This window comes from Abrus precatorius, unplaced genomic scaffold (assembly GCF_003935025.1).
Source record: "Abrus precatorius isolate BTA unplaced genomic scaffold, Abrus_2018 Scaffold4, whole genome shotgun sequence".
Taxonomy (NCBI): domain Eukaryota; kingdom Viridiplantae; phylum Streptophyta; class Magnoliopsida; order Fabales; family Fabaceae; genus Abrus; species Abrus precatorius.
Genome location: NW_020874384.1, coordinates 166,248 through 188,530, shown reverse-complemented (window position 1 = coordinate 188,530; position 22,283 = coordinate 166,248). Strand labels below are relative to the sequence as shown.

Sequence of the window (22,283 nt, the reverse complement as noted above, 5' to 3'; positions counted from 1 at the left end):
TACAACTGATACAAATTTTACATGTTAGTATTCATTTATATTTTGTGGATATTATATTAAGTTAATAAATATTCAGTTAAGAATACACATGGTCTAGATAAAAAAATATATTATTATTTTTAGAGTTAATAATTGTTTAATGACCTTAAAAGGGTTTTAAAACTTGTCTCCTTGTTAATTGAGCAAATTCAGTTTATTCTTATTTTACCTTGTAATTAAAAAAAATCACTTCTTTAAAAGTCTATAAAAAAAATTGATAAAAAATTCCTTTAAAATAAGTTAAACCAAATATGCATTGAGTATGCGTTATTTTTAAAAATATCTGATTATATTTAAAAGTTATTTTAAGGTATTTTATCTCGTGAGAGTAATAACAATACACAAATTATAATTATAAACAAAAAATATGTAAAAGACAATATGTTACTTTTATTAAATAATAAAAAATATAAAAGTTTTGTTAACTATATATAATATTAAGTTCCATAAAATATTTCACTCAAAAATATAATATTGACTATAGGTATCTAAACAAAACAGTAAATAAACACTAACATATACAAGTTATGGATATTATATTTTGGAGTGAAATAAATAATTCGGCTCACAATTATTATTAGCTATTATTGGCTCATAAATTTAACAAATGCCTTCTATAATTCAGTGATAAAATAATATTGACATTCAACAAAAAGAAAAATATTTTAATACGAATGAAAATATTAAATCAATATCTGGTTAAGCAAATGAATAATTTGCTCAAATAAATTATTTATAAAAAATCTATTTTTTTAAATGCCAGATAAATATTTATCTTGGCAAAAAATACTTAACACCCATTCATTTATAAATCACATTGTTAATAATATTAATAATTATATTATTTGCGTAATTAAGATATCAGTATAAAATCTCAAAAATATTAACAAATTAATTGATAAGTTGCATATATATTGCATTATGAAGAATGACACCATAAAAAGAGTTGAAATTTTTTATTAAGTAAAATAATAAACATGGCACTACATTAAAATTGTAATATACTATGAAGCATTTAACCAACTACCATAATATAAATATTTATCATAAGATTCATAACCTTATCTAAAAAGCTGATAACTTATATCGTTAATCTTTATTAAAAATACATAATCTATAGTAAAAACATCAAATATAATAAATTATAAATTCATAAAAATATAATTTTCAAAACACAATTGTGGTAGGTATATAGAGGTCAGTCACATCGTTTATAATTCATTCAAACTCTACTCTAACAAATTTATTTAAAAATTTATACAAGTTGAAAATATTCACTGATTGATGGCAAATAAACTTGTCCTAATGACGACTAGTACTAAAAATAATAATAAACTAGCAAAAAATACATTTATTTTTCTGGTATTATTCTTGTTTGGATAGCCAATTGAGAAAAATAATTGATTAATGGAGGCCAAATTACAAAATTATCATCTTTGAAAATTAATATGTAACAAAATTCAAAATTTTGAGAGGAATCAAACCCTTCAACATCAACTAGATCTCTATGATTTTATCTTGTTTTATACACTAATGGAAGATTTAAAAAAAAATCATTAGGGGGATTACATATAATGATTAGAGGAATATAGACATTGTTTTATACAATAAAGTAATTTTAAGATAAGAATAACAATTGGGCATCGACATTGTTTGGCAATTTCCCTATAAACTAAAACACCTACTTTGTCCAAATCAAACCGAAAAACTTGGATTCAAACTTCAAACCATATTTTATTAAAAGACTGTTCTGGATAAAATTTTGGACTGTCCTGTGTCTGCCCAAATTGACTGTATTATGTATTGATTAATTATAAATTTAGCTAATTAAATCATTTGAATTGATTCACAAGTCTCATTAATTATTGATAATTCAGGTTTTGAAACCTTACATTGCCCTCAATTTTGAGAGGTTGACTATATGTGAAAAATAATTCAGATGGAATTATTTAAATGTCTCTAATGTTATTATGAGTTATTAAAATGAAATTTTAATTAAAAAATAATAGAAAAAATATTAAAAAAAAAACTGTGAATAACATTAAAGTAACATCAGATTCACGAACGTGAATTCAAACATTCACTGTGTGTTTGTTTAAAAAGATTTGAAATCGACTCTAGTAAAATTAAAAAGAGAGTCATGCACCATTCTAGTAATTAAAAGAATTAAAAGAATGATGCATGACTCTCTTCAACCCTATAATTTTTATTTTAAAAATAATTTTGATAGAAGAAAACAAGGGAAAATAAAAACAAAGCCATAGATTAGCACAATACTAATTAGTAAATCAGAATAAAATCAAATCCTTTTAGCTGGAAGAAAAGTTAGAATGAAACAGAGATGGATGTGAATGTGATGCAGCTGAGGTTGCTTGGAGAGTTGGAGTTTGCCTTTTCCTATTGCTTTCTGTGACACCCAAAAGTAATGGTTAAACCAACGTATCTTACGTTGAACGCAAGTGTTCTGATTATTTAAGAATGTGAACAAGTATTTAATCCTAAAATTTGTGTATATAAAAGTGTTACTACAAATACTTGTATTAAAATATTAATTTCAACCACTGGCCTAGTTAGTTAGATTACTAAAAACGAAAAAATAGAGACTAAAAATGAGGATAAAATTACGTATGAAGCTGTATCAGCATCACATCAGCATGGATCACATGCCCAAAATTCTTGGCTCTTTCATACGAGTGGCTATGACTTATCAGAACTAGAATAGCCAGTTAAGTGAACAATAAGTCACTCCACACCTATTAAACAAAGTAAGAAGAAATTAAGAATGTCATGCTTGACATAGTTTTTGGTCCAAAAATTAAAGATAAGTTACTTTCTAATAATTTTTTTTTTAAGCAAAAACAGAGAAGAAAAACACTTATTTTGTGACATCTCTTGCTTTTACATGAGAACTTTTTTTATATAAAATTTTCAAAACTCTTGTAATAACGTGAATGCATGAAAAACTCATTAATAATACTTATATAACTATAAATATAGTAGTTATATATTTTTTTCATTTCTCTCTTCTTTCACCCATTTAACACTTCAAAATAAGGCCTCAAATAATCATTTGCCCTCTCTTTATCGACTGAAAATATACACTTATATATATATATATATATATATATATATATTATTAACATGTACTCATATTTAAAGTTTAAACTCACAACCTAACTTAACCAAAGAATAAAAAAAAAAAAAGACAGTCCTAACTCTAAACTCTCAAATTCATTAATCTTTATTTACTTTTGGTGTGTTTATTATTATTGTAGAAGGGTATTATATTTCCTTAGAAATTAAATAGATACAACAGAGACTATAAATACACACATTAAGAGTAATAAAAACAGGAAACTAATAAACAGAATCCTAAATTTCCTACCTGCTATTATATACATGATTCTATTCTAGTAAAGAAATAATCTGTCATAAAACAGAATTATTACATTAATAATGGCAGTAGATGCAATCCTAAAATAAAACAGATTATCAACATTCCCCCTCAAGCTGGGTGGTGAATATCAATTATCCCCAGCTTGGATCTTAAGTTCTCATAATTAATTCGTGATACTCCTTTAGTCAGAATGTCTGTTGTTTGCTGGTTTAAAGGAGTATATTCGAGTATAACACTACCATCATCTATCTTCTCCTTGATGAAGTGACGGTCTATTTCTTCATGTTTGGTTCTGTCATGATGAACCAGATTTCTTGTAATACTGATGGCTGCTTTATTATCACACATGATTTCTATGGCATGTTCTAATAATACACACAGCTCCTTGAGCATCCAATGAAGCCATATCCCCCTCACAGATACCATGAGTCATGGCTCTAAACTCTGCTTCAACACTACTTCTTGCAACTACAGATTGCTTTTTACTCGTCCAAGTTACTAGATTTCCCCAGACATAGGAACAATACCCAGTTGTTGATTTTCGGTCTGTGACAGACCCAGCCCAATCTGTGTTTGTGAAGATTTCTATTTTCCTGCCAGTATTCTTCTTGAAATATAGTCCTCTTCCAGTAGCCTTCTTGAGGTACTGCAGAATTCAGTTGACAGCCTTCATATGATTTTCTGTGGGATTATTCATAAATCGACTTACTAAGCTAGCTGGATAGCATATATCAGGTCGAGTATGAGTCAAGTATATTAGTTTTCCCACCAATCTCTGATATCTGTCTCGGTTTGTAAGGGGACTTCCTTCTTCAAACCCAAGTTTTGAATTAGCCTCTATAAGTGTGTCTACTGGTTTGCATCCCAACATCCCTGTTTTCTTTAGCAAATCTATCACATATTTCCTTTGAGAAATAGCAATACCATCTTTGGTGCGGGCCACTTCCATCCCAAGGAAATACCTTAGATATCCAAGGTCTTTGACTTCAAATTCATTTGCAAGGAATCTTTTCAGCTTTATAATCTCTTCTTCATCATCCCCAGTGATGATGATATCATCTACATAGACAATGAATAAAGCCATTTTTTTCATTCTTTGCATGCTTTACGAACATAGTGTGATCAGTTTGGCATTGGGTAAAGTCGTAACTCTTTACTACCCGGGTTAAGCGATCAAACCATGCTCTAGGTGATTGGTTGAGACCGTAGAGGGATTTTTGGAGCTTACACACTTGACCGCAGTTTTCTGTTGTTTCTAGCCTTGGAGGGATTCTCATGTAGACTTCTTCTTCAAGATTTCCATTTAGGAATGCATTTTTTTTATCCAGCTGGTAAAGAGGCCAGTCCAGATTTGCTGCCAAGGACAGGATGACTCGAACAGAGTTGAGCTTCGCAACAGGAGCAAATGTCTCTTCATAGTCCACTCCATAGGATTGTGTGAATCCCTTAGCCACCAATCCGACCTTGTGCCGGTTTACTGTGCCATCCATGTTGTGTTTGATAGAAAAAATCCATTTGCATCCTACTAGTTTCTTCCCATCTGGCAGTTTCATGAACACACATGTTCCATTCTTCTCCAGGGCATTTATCTCTTCCTCAACAGCCGCCTTCCACTGAGGTTGTTGGAGTGCTTCTGTGACATCATAAGGCACCTTTACACTGTCCAAATTAGTGACAAATGCCTTGTATCCCTGTGACAAATTCTCATAGGACATAAAGTTACCAATGGGGTGTTGGGTACATGACCTCACCCCCTTTCTCAAGGCTACAGGCTTATCCAATTCATCTAAGACTGAGTAGTCATGGGACTGATCAGAATGAGTGTTACCTGTGTGGGACTTTGAGGCTTCTGGATTTTGGTTGGAAGACTGACCTTGCTTTGGAGAGGTGCAGGTCTTTAACTCCCTATTTGTCTTTCTCTGTCTCGAATACACCAACAATTCTTTACCCTGTTGCAGATCTGATGGTGCTGCATCCTGAGCTCCTTCTACCACAGGAATTCCTGCAGTTGCTAGTTCAACAGCTTGCTGGGTCATTTGAGTTCCTATGAGTTTAGGCAGCGTTGGAACAGCATGCTCTAAGAGTTACTCAGGCTCTAGCGGTTGAAATTCTTTATCCAGTATCTCCCCCTGAATCCCACCGGTGAAGTAAAAGGCCTGGTTTTCAAAGGAAGTAACGTCCATGCTGGTGTAGAAGCGGTTTGTAGTGGAGGAATAACATCTGTATCCTTTCTTGTTTGGAGAGTATCCAAGGAAGATGCATTTTACTGATTTAGGTTCTAGTTTACTGAGATTTGGTTGGTGATTGTGGACAAAGGCTGTACAACCAAAAATTCTAGGTGTTAGGTTGGTAAAGAGATGAGGATGAGGACAATGTGGTAGGAGGGTTTGGAGAGGTGTTTTATGGCTGAGAGCTTTGGAAGGCATGCGATTAATAAGGTATGCAGAGGATAAAACAACATCACCCCAGTACTGAGTTGGTACATTTGTTGACAGCATGAGGGATCTAGTTACTTCTAGTAAGTGTCTGTTTTTCCGCTCTGCAAGACTATTTTGTTGAGGTGTATTTGGACAAGATGATTGGTGGATGATCCCATACTTTTGAAGATAGAATCCTAGGTTTGTATTATAATATTCTCGTCCATTGTCAGTTCGCAAAATCTAAATCTGTGTTTGGAATTGATTCTGAATCATTTGATGAAAATACTCAAATATTTTTGTGACCTCACATTTTTCTTTCATGAGAAAGACCTAAGTGGTCCTTGTGTGGTCATCTATAAAGGTAACAAACCATCTACTCCCAATAATAGCTTTGGTTCTAGTGGGTCCCCAAACATCGCTATGAAAAAGGGAAAAAGGTTTAGAAGGTTTGTAAGGTTGTGTATGGTAATTATTTCTTGCATGCTTGGCTAGTTGACAAATTTCACACTGTAAAGGTTGTGAATTTTTATTGAAAATTGAAGGTAACATTTTCTTTAGGTACAGAAAATTAGGATGGCCTAGGCGATAGTGCCATAACATTACATTATTTTCCCTTTTTCCAACACTCGCAACATAACTATTTCCTTTTGACTGTTTCATGTTGTCAGTTTGAAGGAAGTAAAGACCTGCAGATTCCTCAGCATTGCCAATCCTCCTCCCCGAATCTATGGCTTGAAATTCACACATGTTTGGGAGGAACTTAGTAACACAATTAAGGTCTCGAGTAAGTTTACTAATGAATAAGAGGTTACAGTCTAATTTAGGAACATAGAGAACAGAATTTAATGTGATATCTTTTGATATCACAACTGATCCTTTACCAGCCACTTTAGATGTTGAACCATCAGCAATTCTTACTGAAGAACCTTCTTCACATGGATCAAAATGATCAAAGAGATTAATGTCACCTGTCATGTGATCCGAGGCTCCAGAGTCTACAATCTAGGACTTGTGTTTGTGATGTCTAACTGATAAAGCATATAATATATTACCTTTATGTGCTAACAGACCTGTTGTGGAGGAAGGTGTGTTCCCATTTCGAAGGGTTTGCTGGAGAAGTTTCTATAGAACCTCCATCTGATCCTTGCTGAAAGGTCCTGGTTCAGCTACACCTCCCAATTTGTCTTCATCTAACCCACTAGTAGTGGTGGAAGCCACATTGGCCCGGTTATCTTTGCCACGAGACACCTTCATGTCTGCTGGTTCGCCATGAATGAACCAGCAGGTGTCTCGGGTATGTCCAGATTTCTTGCACTGATCGCACCAGTTACGGGTCTTCTTATGGTGATCCAGCTGGTATCCTTTGGTTGCAAGGGCTGAACCTTCAATATTCTAATTCTGGTTTGGGTCACCCAGCATAATTTTCTTTCTGCTTTCTTCCCTTCTCACTTCTGAGAATGCCTCACGAATACTTGGAAGAGGCTTAGTTCCCAGAATTCTGCCTCGTACTTCATCCAAGTTCGTGTTTAAACCTAGAAGGAACTGGTAGATGCGGTCCTTTTCCACCAATTTTTGATATTGCTTCTGGTCAGCCTGACAACTCCATTCAATGTCCTCGTAGGCATCTAGTTGCTGCCAGAATCTAGTGAGGGTATGATAGTACCTTGTGACTGTAGAGTCTCCTTGACGCAAATCATGGAGGAGGCTCTTGATCTCAAATATTACTGATGTGTTATCAGCATTAGAGTAAGTCTCTTTGGCAACATCCCATATTTCATGAGCTGTATCGTAATACATGAAGTTTTCCCCAGTTTCATTGGTCATCGAGTTGAGCAGCCATGACATGACAAGGCTGTTCTCGAGTTTCCACTTCTGGTAGCTAGCATCTGCCTTTGCTGGTTCTTCTGACTCACCAGTAATATATTCTTCCTTTCCCTTTCCTTGAAGGTAAATTCGAATAGATTGAGCCCATTAGGTGTAGTTTTGGCCATTTAACTTATAGCCAGTAATAGGTAGGATGGTTGGTTCGGTTAGGTTTGGAACATGAGTGTGTTCCTCCCCTGCCTTAAGTTTTGGGTGAATGACTTCGTCAACCATGGATGATCTCGAAGGAACCTATGTCTGGATCAGATCGTGCTCTGATACCATGTAGAAGGATATTGTATTTCCTTAAAAATTAAATAGGTACAACAAAGTCTATAAATACACACATTAGAAGTAATAAAAACAGGAAACTAATAAACAGAATCCTAGATTTCCTACCTGCTATTATATACATGATTCTATTCTAGGAAAGAAATAATCTGTCATAAAACAAAATTATTACATTAATAATGGACGGTAGTAGATGTAATTCTAAAATAAAATGGATTACCAACAATTATTCTTGTGGGTTTATTGTAGTTCTTATTTAAATGTATTTTTGTTTTTCTTTTATAGAGGTTTTTTTATACAAAACTTAAGTAAGAGCAACAATAAACACATAAATGAGAATAGAAATTTTGTTTTATGTCAGCTCATCATGTTGTTTAAGTCAAACCCTCTAATCCGTTCTATTTCATTCTTAAAGTTAAAACCAAAGCCCAAGCCCATCTGGGTAATTCCACCGAAGCCCATAAATTAATTCTCCAATCTCCACTTTTCTTATAAAAGGCCCAAGGGCTCCATCGAACTCGCACTCTTTTTCTCTTTCGCCTCTCTCTCTCTCTCACACAAGGGTTTTACTTGAGGCTTCTTAAACCCGCGGCCATGGCTATGAGGGCAACAACGGCGGCGCACCGTGGTTTGCGGCGGCTATTCTGCACAAATTCAGCCTCTTTCCCTTTCATTCCTTCGCCGCCGTCAGGGGCCTCTCCCGCCCCCGCCAGACAGACGGCTGAACCCAACACCAACCTCTTTGTCTCGGGTCTGTCATTTCCCTTCACTCTTAATTTTTAATCCTTGTTTTTATTTTTCGTTTATTTCTTCAACGCAAATATAAAGCTCCATACTTCATGTCGTTTTCTACTGAATAATTACATGTTAATTTGTTAGTGTGAATTGTGGATTGAATTTGTGTGCTTTGATGTGATTATGCGTGTTTTGGGTTTTGGTTGTTTATTCACTCATTGGTTATAGTTGTGAATGTATGAAACGTTCTTGGAGAAGGATAAATTTGAGTGTAATTCTTATTAACCCTGTTAAGCACTGCTGTTTCCAAATAAGGGCCTGTTTGGAACAACTTCTTAATAACTCGCAGAAATAGCTTGTTACTTCTATAAGCTTTTTTTTAGCTTATTTCAATAAGTTTCATGCTTAAATCACAAGCCGTCATTTAAAAAGAGCTTATTGAAGCAGGGCTTAATCAAGGAGCTTTTAATTTTTAACATTTCCCCCTTCATTTTTGCTTTCTGGAAATGCCATAGATCTTACAATTGTCTCTTGCAATTTTTATCAAAAGAAAAAAAAAAAATTGTTCATGGCACTGTTACGATCAAGGGTTTTTTTCTCATGATTTGTGTTTTCAGTTTGGCTTACTATTGTCTGTCACTCAGTCGTAATGTTTTGTTGACTATGTTGTTTTTTTTTTTTTTTATGTATCTTACTTTTAGGGCTTAGCAAGCGTACTACTACCGAAAGACTACGAGAAGAATTCTCGAAGTTTGGTGAAGTTGTCCATGGTTTGTTTGCCATCTCTAAGCATGTTTTAACGTTGAAATTGTTCAGATATTTATGCTTTTGTACTTTTTGGTACATCTTGAAAATATACCCCAAAACCCGATGGTGTCATGTTTGTTGTTTTCAGCGAGGGTGGTAACTGATCGAGTCTCAGGTTATTCTAAGGGGTTTGGTTTTGTGAAATATGCTACAATAGAAGACGCTGCTAAGGGCATTGAAGGCATGGATGGCAAGGTAAGCTAGATTGAACCCCAAAGCTTACACCTATATGGAGAGACTGAGAATTTTCTTTCAGAACATTGTTGTCTTGGATTTGTGTCTGATTGTGTATATAAATTAAAAATAAGGCTAAAGTATGACAACCTGAGTTAATTATACTTAAATACCAATACAGCTATATATATGCACATTAGAAGATGAAAATATTATTGCTTGATGGTGCTGACAATGCATTCTTGAAGCACAATTTTGCTTACAACTTTCCTTGAGTTTGCACAAATCCCATCATTATTGTTAGAACACAAGTTTTCCCAAATCTCCCCCTACTTCACTTGGAAATCAGTGATTATTCAATTCTCCAATTTTTATATTATTTGCTTCTTATCCACCCCTAATCTGTATATCATGTATGGATTGCTAAGCTTGTATAAGTATGCACAGTTTGACATTGCAACTCTGAACATGAGTTTCTGTAACAAGTCTGTTGATTTAATGATTTTTTTATTGACTTGTTCAAGTTAGTGTGTTTGGCAGACCTTTTCCTGTGTTGTTCATCTACAAGTACGATGCTGTGGTTTCTTTAGGGCTTCTTTACTTTAAGAAAACGTTTTTTTGCTTTTAGTTCTTGTTTTCACTTTTAATTACAAAATGTTATCTTGTTTTTATTTTGTTTTCTATTTTCAGAGAATTGTACAAGAAGTAATGAAAACAAGTCTTTATTATTTTAATTGTTTTCCTTACAAATTTTTAGAAGCAGAAAACAAAGGAAAAGCAAGGGGATATTTTTGTAATTAAAAATAAAAACAAAACTCTTCTCAAAACTTATGGCCCCATACATTTTGGCTTTTCTTCCCAAACTTTCTGTTCCTATTGCTATGATGCTGACTGATATTTCCCCAATGCAATACAGTTTTTGGATGGTTGGGTTATATTTGCAGAGTATGCAAGACCAAGACCACCACCGCGAGATTATGTAAATAACAATAATCCTCAATATGGCCGACAGTGATTCCTGTTTTTTGTCCGAAACATTCTTGTGTCTCGTTGAACTGGTTTTTCCTTCAAGTAGCAATTGCTATTCACAAAGTTTGAGTTACAAAGGTATGGATGTTTGGGTGATCTTAAATTACCTATAAAAGTTTTAGATTATTGTATTGGAAGGATAACCTTCTACGACGTTGTAATGCAAGATTTATCTTTGATAGCCCTGAACTGCTTGTGGCTATGGTTACTTCTTAGTAGCTTCATTCTTGTACTGGAGTATTGGTGCTATGTCTGGACTGTTTGGAGTTACTCTGGTCCAATATTCATTGCTTAAAACTAGATTAAATCGCTATTGGCTCTGATATGTGAAATGTGCTATCATATTATTTTCTGGGATTTTTTTTTTTTCCGAAACAGTTTAGGCTTACTGCAAAACAGTGCATTTCATATTGATACATGAGCAGTGTCTGCTCAGTGTACCGCATTATGCCCTGCACCTGATTGTGATGTTGAATATGTTCATGTCTGCATAGTGAGTCCTTATATAATGAAAGTACTTAATCTAACAGTTGAATTTAGGATAAAATTATTTAATAAAATTTAGGATAAAGTGAGTATAAGTTAATTTAGATCAATATAATTTGATCTTTCCCAGGTGAATATTAGAAGTTTTCTTCTTTTCCCTGGTATGGGTTTGTGTGCCAGTGATTTTCTTCCTTCCTTCCTTTTTTCTCAACACTAGACAAGAGCATACAGTGATTAGGAAGTGCGTGGGCCACACATTTGGGCATGGTACGTACTGGTGATTTTGGCCATTTTTTTAAAGTGTGTGGGCTACACAAAATACAAACACAAGATGGGCGTCGTTAAAATAAAAGGATAAAACAAAAAATTCATGTATAATATCATGAAATCATTTTTGTCATGGGTCCTCAATTCAGGTCTTTGGTTTGAGTTCCGTTTTGGGTCCTAACTGTAGGTCTTCCGTGTTGGCGCATTATGCGTTTGCTATTGTCTTGGGCTGAGAAATGGGCTTGTCTATTCGAGTTGGCACAAATCCATCCAGCAAGAATAATAATAGTTTTTTGTTTTAAAAAATAAAATTATTAAAATTGTTAGATCAAACATGACTTAAATATATAGTTTAGTATTTTTAATATTAATTTTAGTAACTCTCTGTTTAGCGGTAAAACGTAGGGTAATTTTTAAATTTTTAATATTTTAGGTATATAGTGCGTAAATTGAAGTATGAATTTGAAACCAAAAAGTGAAAGAAAAGTTAAAAATTAAATAAGAATAATACTATAATTTTGTTTTACACTGCATTAAAATTAAATCTATTGAAAGGGTGGGGTATACATTATTCTTGGTACAAAATTTCCTCCCAATTACACTTCCGTATTTGGGTTGTATACTTGATAAATCATTATTCATCTTAAAAAGTCTGAGGTTTGAATTTCGCGTAAAAGCGGGGGATTGCAATTTGTTATGCCTAAAATCTTCTCTGATATAAGTGGTCACGTAAAGCAATGTGTGCAAGTACAGACATATCTAGCAGAATCCTTACATATAAAACATTGTGATACAAGTTTATGATGACCCTAGGTCGTACAGAAAAGTCATAATTCTCTAAACTCTATAATTTAATTATTATTAATGAGCAAAATGGTGTATGAAGATGAGATTCTAAAAGCAAATTAACGTCTCAATTAGAGAAGTGTTGATAATTCGTGATTTCTGTTGGGTCGGATTAATTGAATTGAAACTCCCACTTTCAATTCATACAGGTAGAAACACTTTCGTTGTTGCTTTCAAATGTTGGCTACTTAGATATTCCTGGCTATGTAGCCATCATTTACTGTGACTTCGATTGAACGTCTAAATAATGAAATTCACACACATTATGAACCGACCCCATGCAATTTCGTCATCTAACTTCTAAATCCCACAATTATTACTATATCACACACGGACCAAAATTAACCGAGCCCCATGAAAGCAATTATAGAATGAACCAATGGTAATAGAGTAATGCCCTCTTGCCAAAGCAACAGGAATAAATAATATATGCCTTTGAGAGTAACCAAACAGTGGATATTTTTGCAATCCAAATGCTTTATCACCATATTTGTGCAGAAAAATCCATGTGCTGAAGTGCATCCATCTCCATAGAGGCAATTGAAAAATCATGAAATTAAATGCGTTCTCGGTTCTCAGCAGCTTCCACCTTATCTAAGTGTAAGACAAATTTTTAAAATTTGTCAGTAACATACTCTTTTAAATATATCTTCTAATACATTTCATGTGAGTGATTATCTTTCAAAAATAAAAAAAAGCGTTTAACTTGTAAAATTTTCATTTTCAATTTTTTTTAAACAAATAATTACAAGAAGTGTATTACTGATAAATACATTCTTATTTAGCTGACTTTCTTATTGATGAATATGTTCAGAAGAGTGTATTACTAATATTTTATGACAAAATTTTCTCCACAAGATTTATGTGGGCTTTCTTTGTTCTAGACATGTCAATTCTCTTCAAGAGGACCGACAAAAAATGATGGATTTTTCTCTATGGAAAATGGTTACATGGCCAAGAAAGCTGCAGCATATATATGTTCATGTGTACTTAGATATTGTGGTGGGAAATAGGGTTAGTCTTAGTTATTGTTGCGTCTTTGTCAGGAACTTCAAATCAAATGTATGAGAATGGAATCTAAAGTATGATCAGAATCTCTTCTCCCTTCCTCAAAAGGTAAGGGACAGGAAGGAAGTCAAGTAAGAATAAAATCTCAATTATATATTTGTTTGCCCTTTTCAAGCCACTGAATTATTAACAAACTAGGTAAATGCTTGTGTAGAAAAATTCTAATAAGTGTTCTTAAAAATATTGTTTAATAACTTAAACATAATTTTTTTATATAAGAATGTTATAAATGTATTTTTACGGTAATTTTCAATTCTTCTGTAAACCCCTACTCCATCTTCGAGAACAACCACCAAAAACTCTTACATAGCCTCTCCATTTCATACAGAAGAAAGAAAAAAAAAATGCTGATAAAGATTACTTTGTAAACCTTAAAACATATATATTATTTTTACTTTTAATAAAATTGAGATTTGATTTTACAGCTTTAAGTTCTACTAGCAGATCAGTGAGACGTTATCCTTAAACCTTAAAATCGAAGGAGTTGAGAACTCTCATGATTTAATAACCCTTAAAATAGGTTATCCACATTCGTTTTAACTGCAACGTACAAGTGGTAGTTTTGTCCTAATGAGAGCAGCAAAGCCTCAACTTTGACAATAAATACTAGAGATAGAGTCTAGATCGATGGAATTAAGGTTTCAAGATTAATATTGTTATATTCTCCAACAACATTTCCTTATTTACTTTTTATATTAACTGAAAAAATAAATATACTTAATAACTAAAAATTATCAAATATTTCAAATGTTTTTCATTTAGTACATGAGAAAATTAGTAAAAATAAGTTAAAAGAATATTTAAAATTTTTCATATAATATTATTGTGATTATTGCTAATAAATTGCTTGTATGGATGTTCCTTTTTAAATTTAAGATTTTTAAAAGATATTTATAAGAAAATAAATATATAATCAGTTACAATAAGGTTCAAAAAGTAAAAACTAAAAAGAAAAAAGTAGTCAAAATTGTATATGTAATTTAATTTAAAATGCTTCAATTTAAACTATTTTAAAAAAAATTATAATATTTGTGAAAAATATAATATTAAATAATATTTTAAAAATAATTTATTATTATTGTCATAATCATGAATAATACAGAGGACAAGATATCAGTTGCTGATCTAACATAATTTTAATTATTGAAGTTGAAACTTTGCAACTAATATAGTAAATTATTATTAAAATATAAAAATGTGTACTATATTTATGTATAATAAAATTCTTAATAAAAACATTATTTCAAGTATTTAAACTGAATCTTAAAGTTAAAAGTGAAAATTAACAAAAATAATTGTAACTTATGTATGCGCCGGCGTAGTAATGAAGGAGTAAACGTAAGTAACGTTGATTAGTGTTGAAAGAAAATATATTAACATTATTAATGTCTCATTAGAGAGAGACTCTGTAAACTAATTAGCAATCTAAGTTTTATTTTATTGTAAAGTTGATAATTCTAAAATGTGCTTTATTAGTATTTTGACAAGCGAGTCAAGTCTTTTAAACCATGTTTTCCTTTTCAAAGACCATGTTTTCCTTTTCAAAGACGAAAGAGTGACGAAATGACTGCACAAATTGAAAGCCGCCTTGGTTTGGTATTATTCATAAATTAATTAAAAAATTAAACAGAAAGATGTAATAAATATTAAAAAAATAGCAAAAAAGCAAAGCGATGGCATGATTTGTAATAGAGGTGTAATGATGAGGAGAAAGAGTTTCATAGAAAAGGATAACGACAAATGATTGATGGAGAGTTACTCTGTTGCAATTGCGTGGCTTTCTCTGCCTATAAAAGATTGGTTCTGCGAGCGTTGAAAGAGAAAAACGGTGATTCACACACCAATAAGCACTTTTATTCTCCATTTTTTTTCTCTTCATTTTCATTCAAACAATGAATCTCATTCCCAACCTCTTCTTCCTTCGCTACCAAACCTCTCCCTAGCACTCCTTTCTTTCATTATCCTTCCAAATTTTAATCATAAACATAAACAAAAAGAGGGAGATGAAGTTCTTCTTTGAATTTGTTTCTTGTTGTGGCTCTCCCACGAAACGCGCGTCCGAGCCCATTGCTCCGGCGCCCGAAGAAGAGAGTTCACTTGTTCCGGCGACCATCTCCGTCACCGTCGCGTCCTCTCGCCGCTATTGCCGGAGGCAGAAGAAAGCGGGCGCGGCGGATTGGAGGCCGTCGCTCGGATCAATCTCGGAGGACAGCGTCGTGCCACCGAGGGAGAGTCCCCGGAGCGGTGCGGTGGCCTCCGCCGGGAGAGATGGGAAGAAGAGGAGTGCCTCCGCTGCCGGCGGTGGCGCGAAGATTCGGTACCGTAGTTACAGCGACGGTTATTACGGGTCAGTTAAAATAAACGCATGTTCGCTGTTTAATTTAACGGAAATTTTCATTTTAGGTCAGAATTTAACGGATTATAGATACAATCGCCACAGTTAAAAACTGCGAAAGATGTTAATTTTTTTCACCCAAAAAACTGAGTAAAAGAAAATTATACATTCACGGTGTTCGATTAACTGAGGTGTTAATAATCATTTGTTTTAAAACTATACACAACCTTAATTCTAATTTTAGTCACTTAGTGTTCTGTGAAAGAAAATATAATTTTGTACTTTTGCGACACCGACAACTATTTATGAAAGAAAAAAAAATATTTTTGAGATAATATTAATGAGCCAGTGGCTGCTATTTTTGCACTAAACACTAACCATGTTGAAAGTTGATTTATAGAAAAAAATAATTTTCGAACAATTTTTGGGGACTGTTAAAAGTTTTAAGTACTTTTTTTTAAATATAATAAATAAAAATGAAAGTAATTATTTCTAATGTTATATACAATGTTAATTTTTAAGCATTTAAATAATAAATTTATTGTAAAAGTGGGTATATCACTTTTACTTCAAGGTGTCATTAGTTGATATTTATGCGGTTGGCTTGTTCAATATAATATGAATTTTTTTATTAATATTGATTAAAAGTGGTCGCCACTTGCCAACCGAGTGATGCATTCGAGTATTAATATCGTATGTAATTTCATGCATTAATTTGTTTTATGCATTAGAAATATTAATGTTGATAACGAAGTTTCAACCTATAATTTTATTCGAGTTACCCAAATTCCACGGCAAAGTCCAATCCTAATAGCTCAACCGTGCAATTTAAAAATCAGTTGACAGCTCAAGATTAATTTTGAGGATTTCTTTTAATCATCCGATTTGTAAATGTGCATATGAATAGGGATTGTCCACTGATCATAGACCATTTGGCACATTAAGAATTGACGAATTCCTTGTTGATTTGACATGTTTGACAACTGTTGCTGGTTAATTATGTAGCATAATCAACCAAAAGATTTGATAAATTTTCATTCCTAGATAACAACAAGATGAGAAGATGTTCCCTCGCCAAAATAATTTTAAATGGCAATAATTGGATGCTTCCTAGCTTGAACAAAACAAGTACTCACACGTAAGGGGAAGAAAGAAGAAAGATAGCTTGAACTCGAATTCATGGGATAATTGAAAAGTGTATATCTTATTATATTTATATTTAATTCAAACATTTTCAAAGTATAGATTTACCCACATTATAAAGTTGGATACTTCAGTGGTTTACATATGTGACTTGCATGTGAAACAGTTGGTTCATGTCCTGAGTTTTCACTTGTCATTTCGTGGCCATTCGCATTTTGGAATGCTCTGGTGGACCTTGCATCCTCTTCAATTATGTAACTGTAGTCACGGGCTAAGAAATTAATGGTCGAAATTTAATTATTTAGTAATAGTGTATAAACATATATTTCATGACCATTTTAATCACTGAATATTATTCCATAATTTGTAAATTATTTGAAACTTGCAGTTCGTGGGGATGTTAGTAACTAATAAACTTTAATTTTTACTCAAATTTGCAGGGCATCTGCGATGTCAACAGGTATGCCAGCATTTTCTCCGGCACCATTTATGTTTTAATTAAAACATTAGCGTTGAATCTATAAAAGTAAATGTGTGTGTATATATATATATATATATACCGACCATTTGGATTGAGGTTAAAAAAAAGAGGATTGTAAAATGATCATTCTGTATTGTGAATGAAAGTAGCCTTCCGTCACTGTGTCTGTTGCAATATTTTCTCAGAACAAATTTTTTGGATATTACCGTAAAGAGTTGTGAGTTTTCATATTCTGCGCTAATGTTATCATCATAATGTTTGCTCCTAACAACACATAAGAATCATTCATATTCATGCAAAAAATCGTAAGCAAAGTTCATAAACAAACTTAACATAATAAGATGTGATGAAACACATATCCCGGGTTAGCTACTTAAGAAAATTTAAGGGCTAAATCTCTTCTCCTACCACGTAGTACTTAACTTTAAGAATGTTAATAATTCTGTTCATTAGACAAATATTAAATTATGTATGTATGATAAAATTGCCTGATGTACTCTTTTTGTATTTTGGTCATGCTTCAACAAGCAATCTTAAATTAAATGCATTTCTTTTTGTTAAAAGAGAATGATGTATGCATAAGAAGGCCCATAGGTTTTCTAAATCAACAAAAGAAGGCCCAGAGGCTAATAATAATAATATCCAGAGGCAAAGCTGAAACAAGCCCAAGCCTCAACAATGGAGCCTGAACATCAAATTACCATGAATAATGATGCACAGAGACAGGATTCTCTAAAGTTAAGAATAAAATTACATGCTTATAGATTTGATTAATTTGTAACGTCGCAGTGAAATTTAAAAAATAAATAAATAGTAAAGCCATATAACTACAATTAGTTGTAATAATAGAAATTAATTCCAACCAAAGAACAAGAAAAAAGACATTTATAATACCACACACAGTACCAAAAATAACATTCCCATAATAAGAAAAAAATAATTAGAAATTAGAAATTAACATTATATATAATTATTTTATTTTTTTTATACACATATCCCAAATTTCCCTAAAAAATAAATGAAAAAATATTGTAAAAAAAAAAAGAGAAAAAACATTATTTAAGAAAAAACTGAAAGCAGCGTCATACAATAATGGAGGCAACGTTATTAACCTTGGCCTCCAATCCCGCCAACGTATCATAGAGAGGTTGGTTCAGTGTCTCTGGCAAATAAAACGCAAAGAGGCCACCACTTATTCCACACAAAGCGAACACCGCAAACGGCCACGCGCCACCCAAAACGACAACAACCGGTGCCAAAATGGCCCCCATTTGCGCCGCTTGGGTGGCGCAGCCGAGTGCGGCGTTCCTCACCACCGTGGGAAACAACTCGGCGGTGTAAATAAACAACAAATTATAAGTCCCCGCCATTCCAAAAATCCCCAAAATCCCACACATCATTTTGACACCTTTCCACACCCCAACGTTACCAACCAAACTCCCAAGGAAACAAAACAACCCACTCCACCATAACGTCCCTATCGTTAACGGCTTCCTTCCCAACCTATCCAACAACATCGCAGTTATCATAAACGCCGGCATCTCCGCCACGGCGTTTAGTATAACGGTGAGATAAAGATTCGTTTCGAGGTTCACCACGTTTAAACTCAAACCGTAGTACACCACCGAACATAAAAAGTTAATCACCACAGCCAGAACCAAGCGCGTGCGCGTCACCGGCGAGCGAAGAACGTCAATAAGACACCCCGTCACCGCGTCTTTGTTCGCCACGTTGCACGAGGCATTCGGCGGTGTTGGTATTGGTGGCGGCGATGGTTCCTCATCGAGGGTAAGAATTACTCGTTGTGGAAGGTGGTTACCGTTTGTGGTGGCGATTGTGGACATGATTTTGATGGCTTCGTTGATTCTTCCTCTTATGAGGTACCATCTCGGGGACTCAGAGATGAAGGGGAGGGTGGTGATGAGGAAGAGGAGAGAGGGAATGGAAGAAGCTATGTAGAGTTTGCGCCATGTGGGGAAGATGTAAGCGATGGCTGAGAGGAGTGTGATGCCAGATGAGAAGAAGTAGAAGGTGGACATGCCGGCGATGCCGCGATATTTGGGGCCTACGGGTTCGGTGGCGAGGACGAAGGCGCAGAGGCCAACGCCACCGGTGCTGCAACCGGTGAGGAGGCGGAGGATGAGGTATGATGAATAGTTAGGGGAAAATGCAGTTAAGGTGCCAAAGATTGTGTTTAGGATGCAAACCACTGTGAGAGAACCTTTTCTTCCAAGAAATGAGTCTGAGAGGTGCCCAAATATTCCAGCACCTGAAATTTCAATATTAAGAAGGTGAATTCAATTTCTGTGTTGCATCCAATGATGGTTTGCAGCATCATTGCATGCAACACAATCTTTTATAAAATATATGCAACACACATGCAATATCCTGGTATATGAGAAAGAGACCTAAATCATAATAAAACATATTCTTTCTCACTCAACTTTAATTCCTCTCCAAAAATAAGGAAATATTTAGAATTTTTTTTAAAAATAAATTAGATAAAATTATCTTTCATTTAAGAAGTATATTTAACTATTTTCAATATATAATAATAAATTCATTTATTTTACATTATATTTCCCCTTCCTCCTTCCTTTTCTTTCATTAAAATTTCCCTTATTTTCTCTCTTCATTTAAAATAAACAGCGTGTAAAAGTTTTGTAAAAGGAGAAAAAAGAGATTTATGATTTTTTCCAACGTTACTGGATGGATTGAGAATGCAAAAATAAGATTTGTATCACGATACATCTATCTGATAACCGCTGCAGATGCAGAGGAGAGAGAGTGTGAACAAACGATAAAAAAAACAAATGGCGCAAGGTGTTGCAGGTGTGAGAACGATGATGTGTGTTGGCAACTTCTAAATGGAAGATATAGGGACGTGTGATCTTAAGTCTTAAAGCTTTTCATGGGTTTGGATAACCTCAAAACTGTTGCGTACAGATGTTCTTGATGTTTGTCTATATTTCAGTGTCTTGCAGCGTTGCTGCCGTTGCATATTGTTGCTGCCGTTGCACTTGATGAGCAATGTTAATGGGCCATTGGTTGCATATACTTTAGATGAGCAACCATATAATATTCAAATTTTAGGATTTTTTTAATCTCTAATTTGATTATATGCTATTTTAATCTCTTATTAGAGTACTACAAATGTAATTAAATCGTTTAGGACTATTAATATGTTTAAAAATATTTTTTTTTTGAATTTTTAGGAGGTCTTATTTTTAAATAAGTTTTAAATGAATTTTTAAGACAACACAAACATTTAGAGAGGCTTATATATATCATAAACAAGACAATATTTGACCTTGATTTAGGAAATAACCTCAGCTAGCTAGTACAACTTAATTAAATTCAACTTGTTTTAACTTCTAATATTATCTAATTCGTGGCTTTTATAATCTTAACTCGTACCCAGATCCAAAACTGAGAGAGTGAACTGTGTTAGAAAATAGTATATTATAAAAAATATTCTTAAGACTCTGAACACAGTAATACTGCTGAATTACTCCTAGCTCATTGGAAAAGAATAATAAGAGAGTGAATAGTTATTTTAATTCTTAAAATTGTATAATATTAATTTATTTTATTTTATTTTTATAAAAATTTACTTTAATGTTATAAAAAATATTTTTTTATCATTTATATATAAAAATTAAAATAATCAACGTTTATAATTTGATAAACTAAAATGAATATTTATTTATTCCAAGTTCCCACAAATTTTTTTATTACATTATTAATTTCATATTGCATTTCCTTTTATTTTAGATCTCATTTGAAATTTGTTATAAAAACTGTAGTGAAAATAATTAGGAATCGTATTACTGATCTTAAAATTAATAAGCATTTAGGAAATGATTAAATAAATAACATAAGATGAGGCAGAAGGGGGAGAGAGAGAGAGACTAACCGATCATACAGCCGCCGAAGAAGACGGCCTGAACCAGCCCAACCTTAAACTTGTCACCACAAACCAAACCCCACTCAGCAACGGTGGAAGAACCCGACCCTCCCACCCACTCCCACGAACCCGGTTCGAACCGGCACACGCTCGTCGCACCCGGTTCGCAACCCAAACCGGCCGCGCCATCCAGACACCTCCACTCCGGTTCGCGGTCGGCGAATATCATAACCATTGTGTGGAACGCTTCCAAAGCCCAAGCGAGGCACGTTAGGACGAAGTGCTTAAACTGCCACCGCCCGAACTCGCCGCAATAGTTCTGAAGCATCACGTCGATGCACAGCTTCTCCGGTTCTGATTCTCCACCAGGTTTTTCCGCCGCCGGCAGGAACGGTGACCGGAATTCTGTTTCCCGATCATTGGAATCGGAGGAAGACGCTGTTGGCATTTGTTCCTCTTGCTCACTTTCCTCGTACACGACACTGAGTAATCTTTACGTCGATCTACACTTTAAATGCAGAGAAACCTTCTCATTAAAAATAATATATTTTCTAAAATATAAACAAATATAGTAAAATTTGTTAAAAGTTAATTCAGGGAAATGTAATGTAAATCAGTGCTCTTAGCCTGGGGTACTTAACTAACAATAAATTATTTTAAACAAATACATAATAAATGTACTTTTCTATGTAATTTTTAATATTATTTAATATAATTTTTAATAAAAATCTTTCACTTTTAACCCTTTAACCAATGCTTTGAAATTAAATATGTAATATTTTTATACATAAAATTATGACATATTCTAATTGATTGATAATATAAATATATTTATAAAGATTATATACTATAATTAACCTCAATTTTTTGTTTATAAAAAAATAACCTCAATTTATCAAGCATGCAACGTTCAATTCTTAAATTTATGTAATTTAATCGTTTGGTTGAGTTTTAGTAAAAATAAATTTAATTAATTATTTATGCAAAAAAAAAAC

The 22,283-nt window shown here is 33.4% G+C and overlaps 3 protein-coding genes across 3 annotated transcripts; 2 read left to right on the top strand and 1 right to left on the bottom strand.

Annotated features, from left to right (window-relative positions):
* Positions 1-8,548: 8,548 nt before the first annotated feature.
* LOC113865668 (organelle RRM domain-containing protein 2, mitochondrial) lies at positions 8,549-10,980 on the top strand. The gene is made up of 4 exons (XM_027500377.1): positions 8,549-8,761; positions 9,447-9,515; positions 9,641-9,747; positions 10,643-10,980. Exons 1-4 carry the CDS (start codon positions 8,605-8,607, stop codon positions 10,739-10,741), a joined length of 432 nt encoding a protein of 143 aa, XP_027356178.1. The 5' UTR covers positions 8,549-8,604; the 3' UTR covers positions 10,742-10,980.
* A 4,289-nt stretch (positions 10,981-15,269) lies between these two features.
* On the top strand, positions 15,270-17,480 carry LOC113865602. Its single transcript, XM_027500286.1, has 2 exons — positions 15,270-15,769; positions 17,341-17,480. Exons 1-2 carry the CDS (start codon positions 15,426-15,428, stop codon positions 17,396-17,398), a joined length of 402 nt encoding a protein of 133 aa, XP_027356087.1. The 5' UTR covers positions 15,270-15,425; the 3' UTR covers positions 17,399-17,480.
* Positions 17,481-18,463: 983 nt separating this feature from the next.
* On the bottom strand, positions 18,464-21,736 carry LOC113865064 (organic cation/carnitine transporter 4-like). The gene is made up of 2 exons (XM_027499419.1): positions 21,298-21,736; positions 18,464-19,650 (listed from the first exon to the last, which is right to left on the bottom strand). The coding sequence occupies exons 1-2, from the start codon at positions 21,734-21,736 to the stop codon at positions 18,464-18,466; spliced, it is 1,626 nt and encodes a 541-aa protein (XP_027355220.1).
* Between the last annotated feature and the right edge of the window lie 547 nt (positions 21,737-22,283).

What these genes read in the sequence shown, in the direction of transcription:
- LOC113865668 (XM_027500377.1), top strand. Translation starts at nt 8,605, where the DNA reads ATGGCTATGAGGGCAACAACGGCGGCGCACCGTGGTTTGCGGCGGCTA. An exon ending in GTTTGGTGAAGTTGTCCATG is followed by an intron (nt 9,516 to 9,640) that starts GTTTGTTTGCCA and finishes TGTTGTTTTCAG; the next exon opens with CGAGGGTGGTAACTGATCGA. An exon ending in TTGAAGGCATGGATGGCAAG is followed by an intron (nt 9,748 to 10,642) that starts GTAAGCTAGATT and finishes AATGCAATACAG; the next exon opens with TTTTTGGATGGTTGGGTTAT.
- LOC113865602 (XM_027500286.1), top strand. Translation starts at nt 15,426, where the DNA reads ATGAAGTTCTTCTTTGAATTTGTTTCTTGTTGTGGCTCTCCCACGAAA. An exon ending in TACAGCGACGGTTATTACGG is followed by an intron (nt 15,770 to 17,340) that starts GTCAGTTAAAAT and finishes TCAAATTTGCAG; the next exon opens with GGCATCTGCGATGTCAACAG.
- LOC113865064 (XM_027499419.1), bottom strand. Translation starts at nt 21,736, where the DNA reads ATGCCAACAGCGTCTTCCTCCGATTCCAATGATCGGGAAACAGAATTC. An exon ending in CTTCGGCGGCTGTATGATCG is followed by an intron (nt 19,651 to 21,297) that starts GTTAGTCTCTCT and finishes TTGAAATTTCAG; the next exon opens with GTGCTGGAATATTTGGGCAC.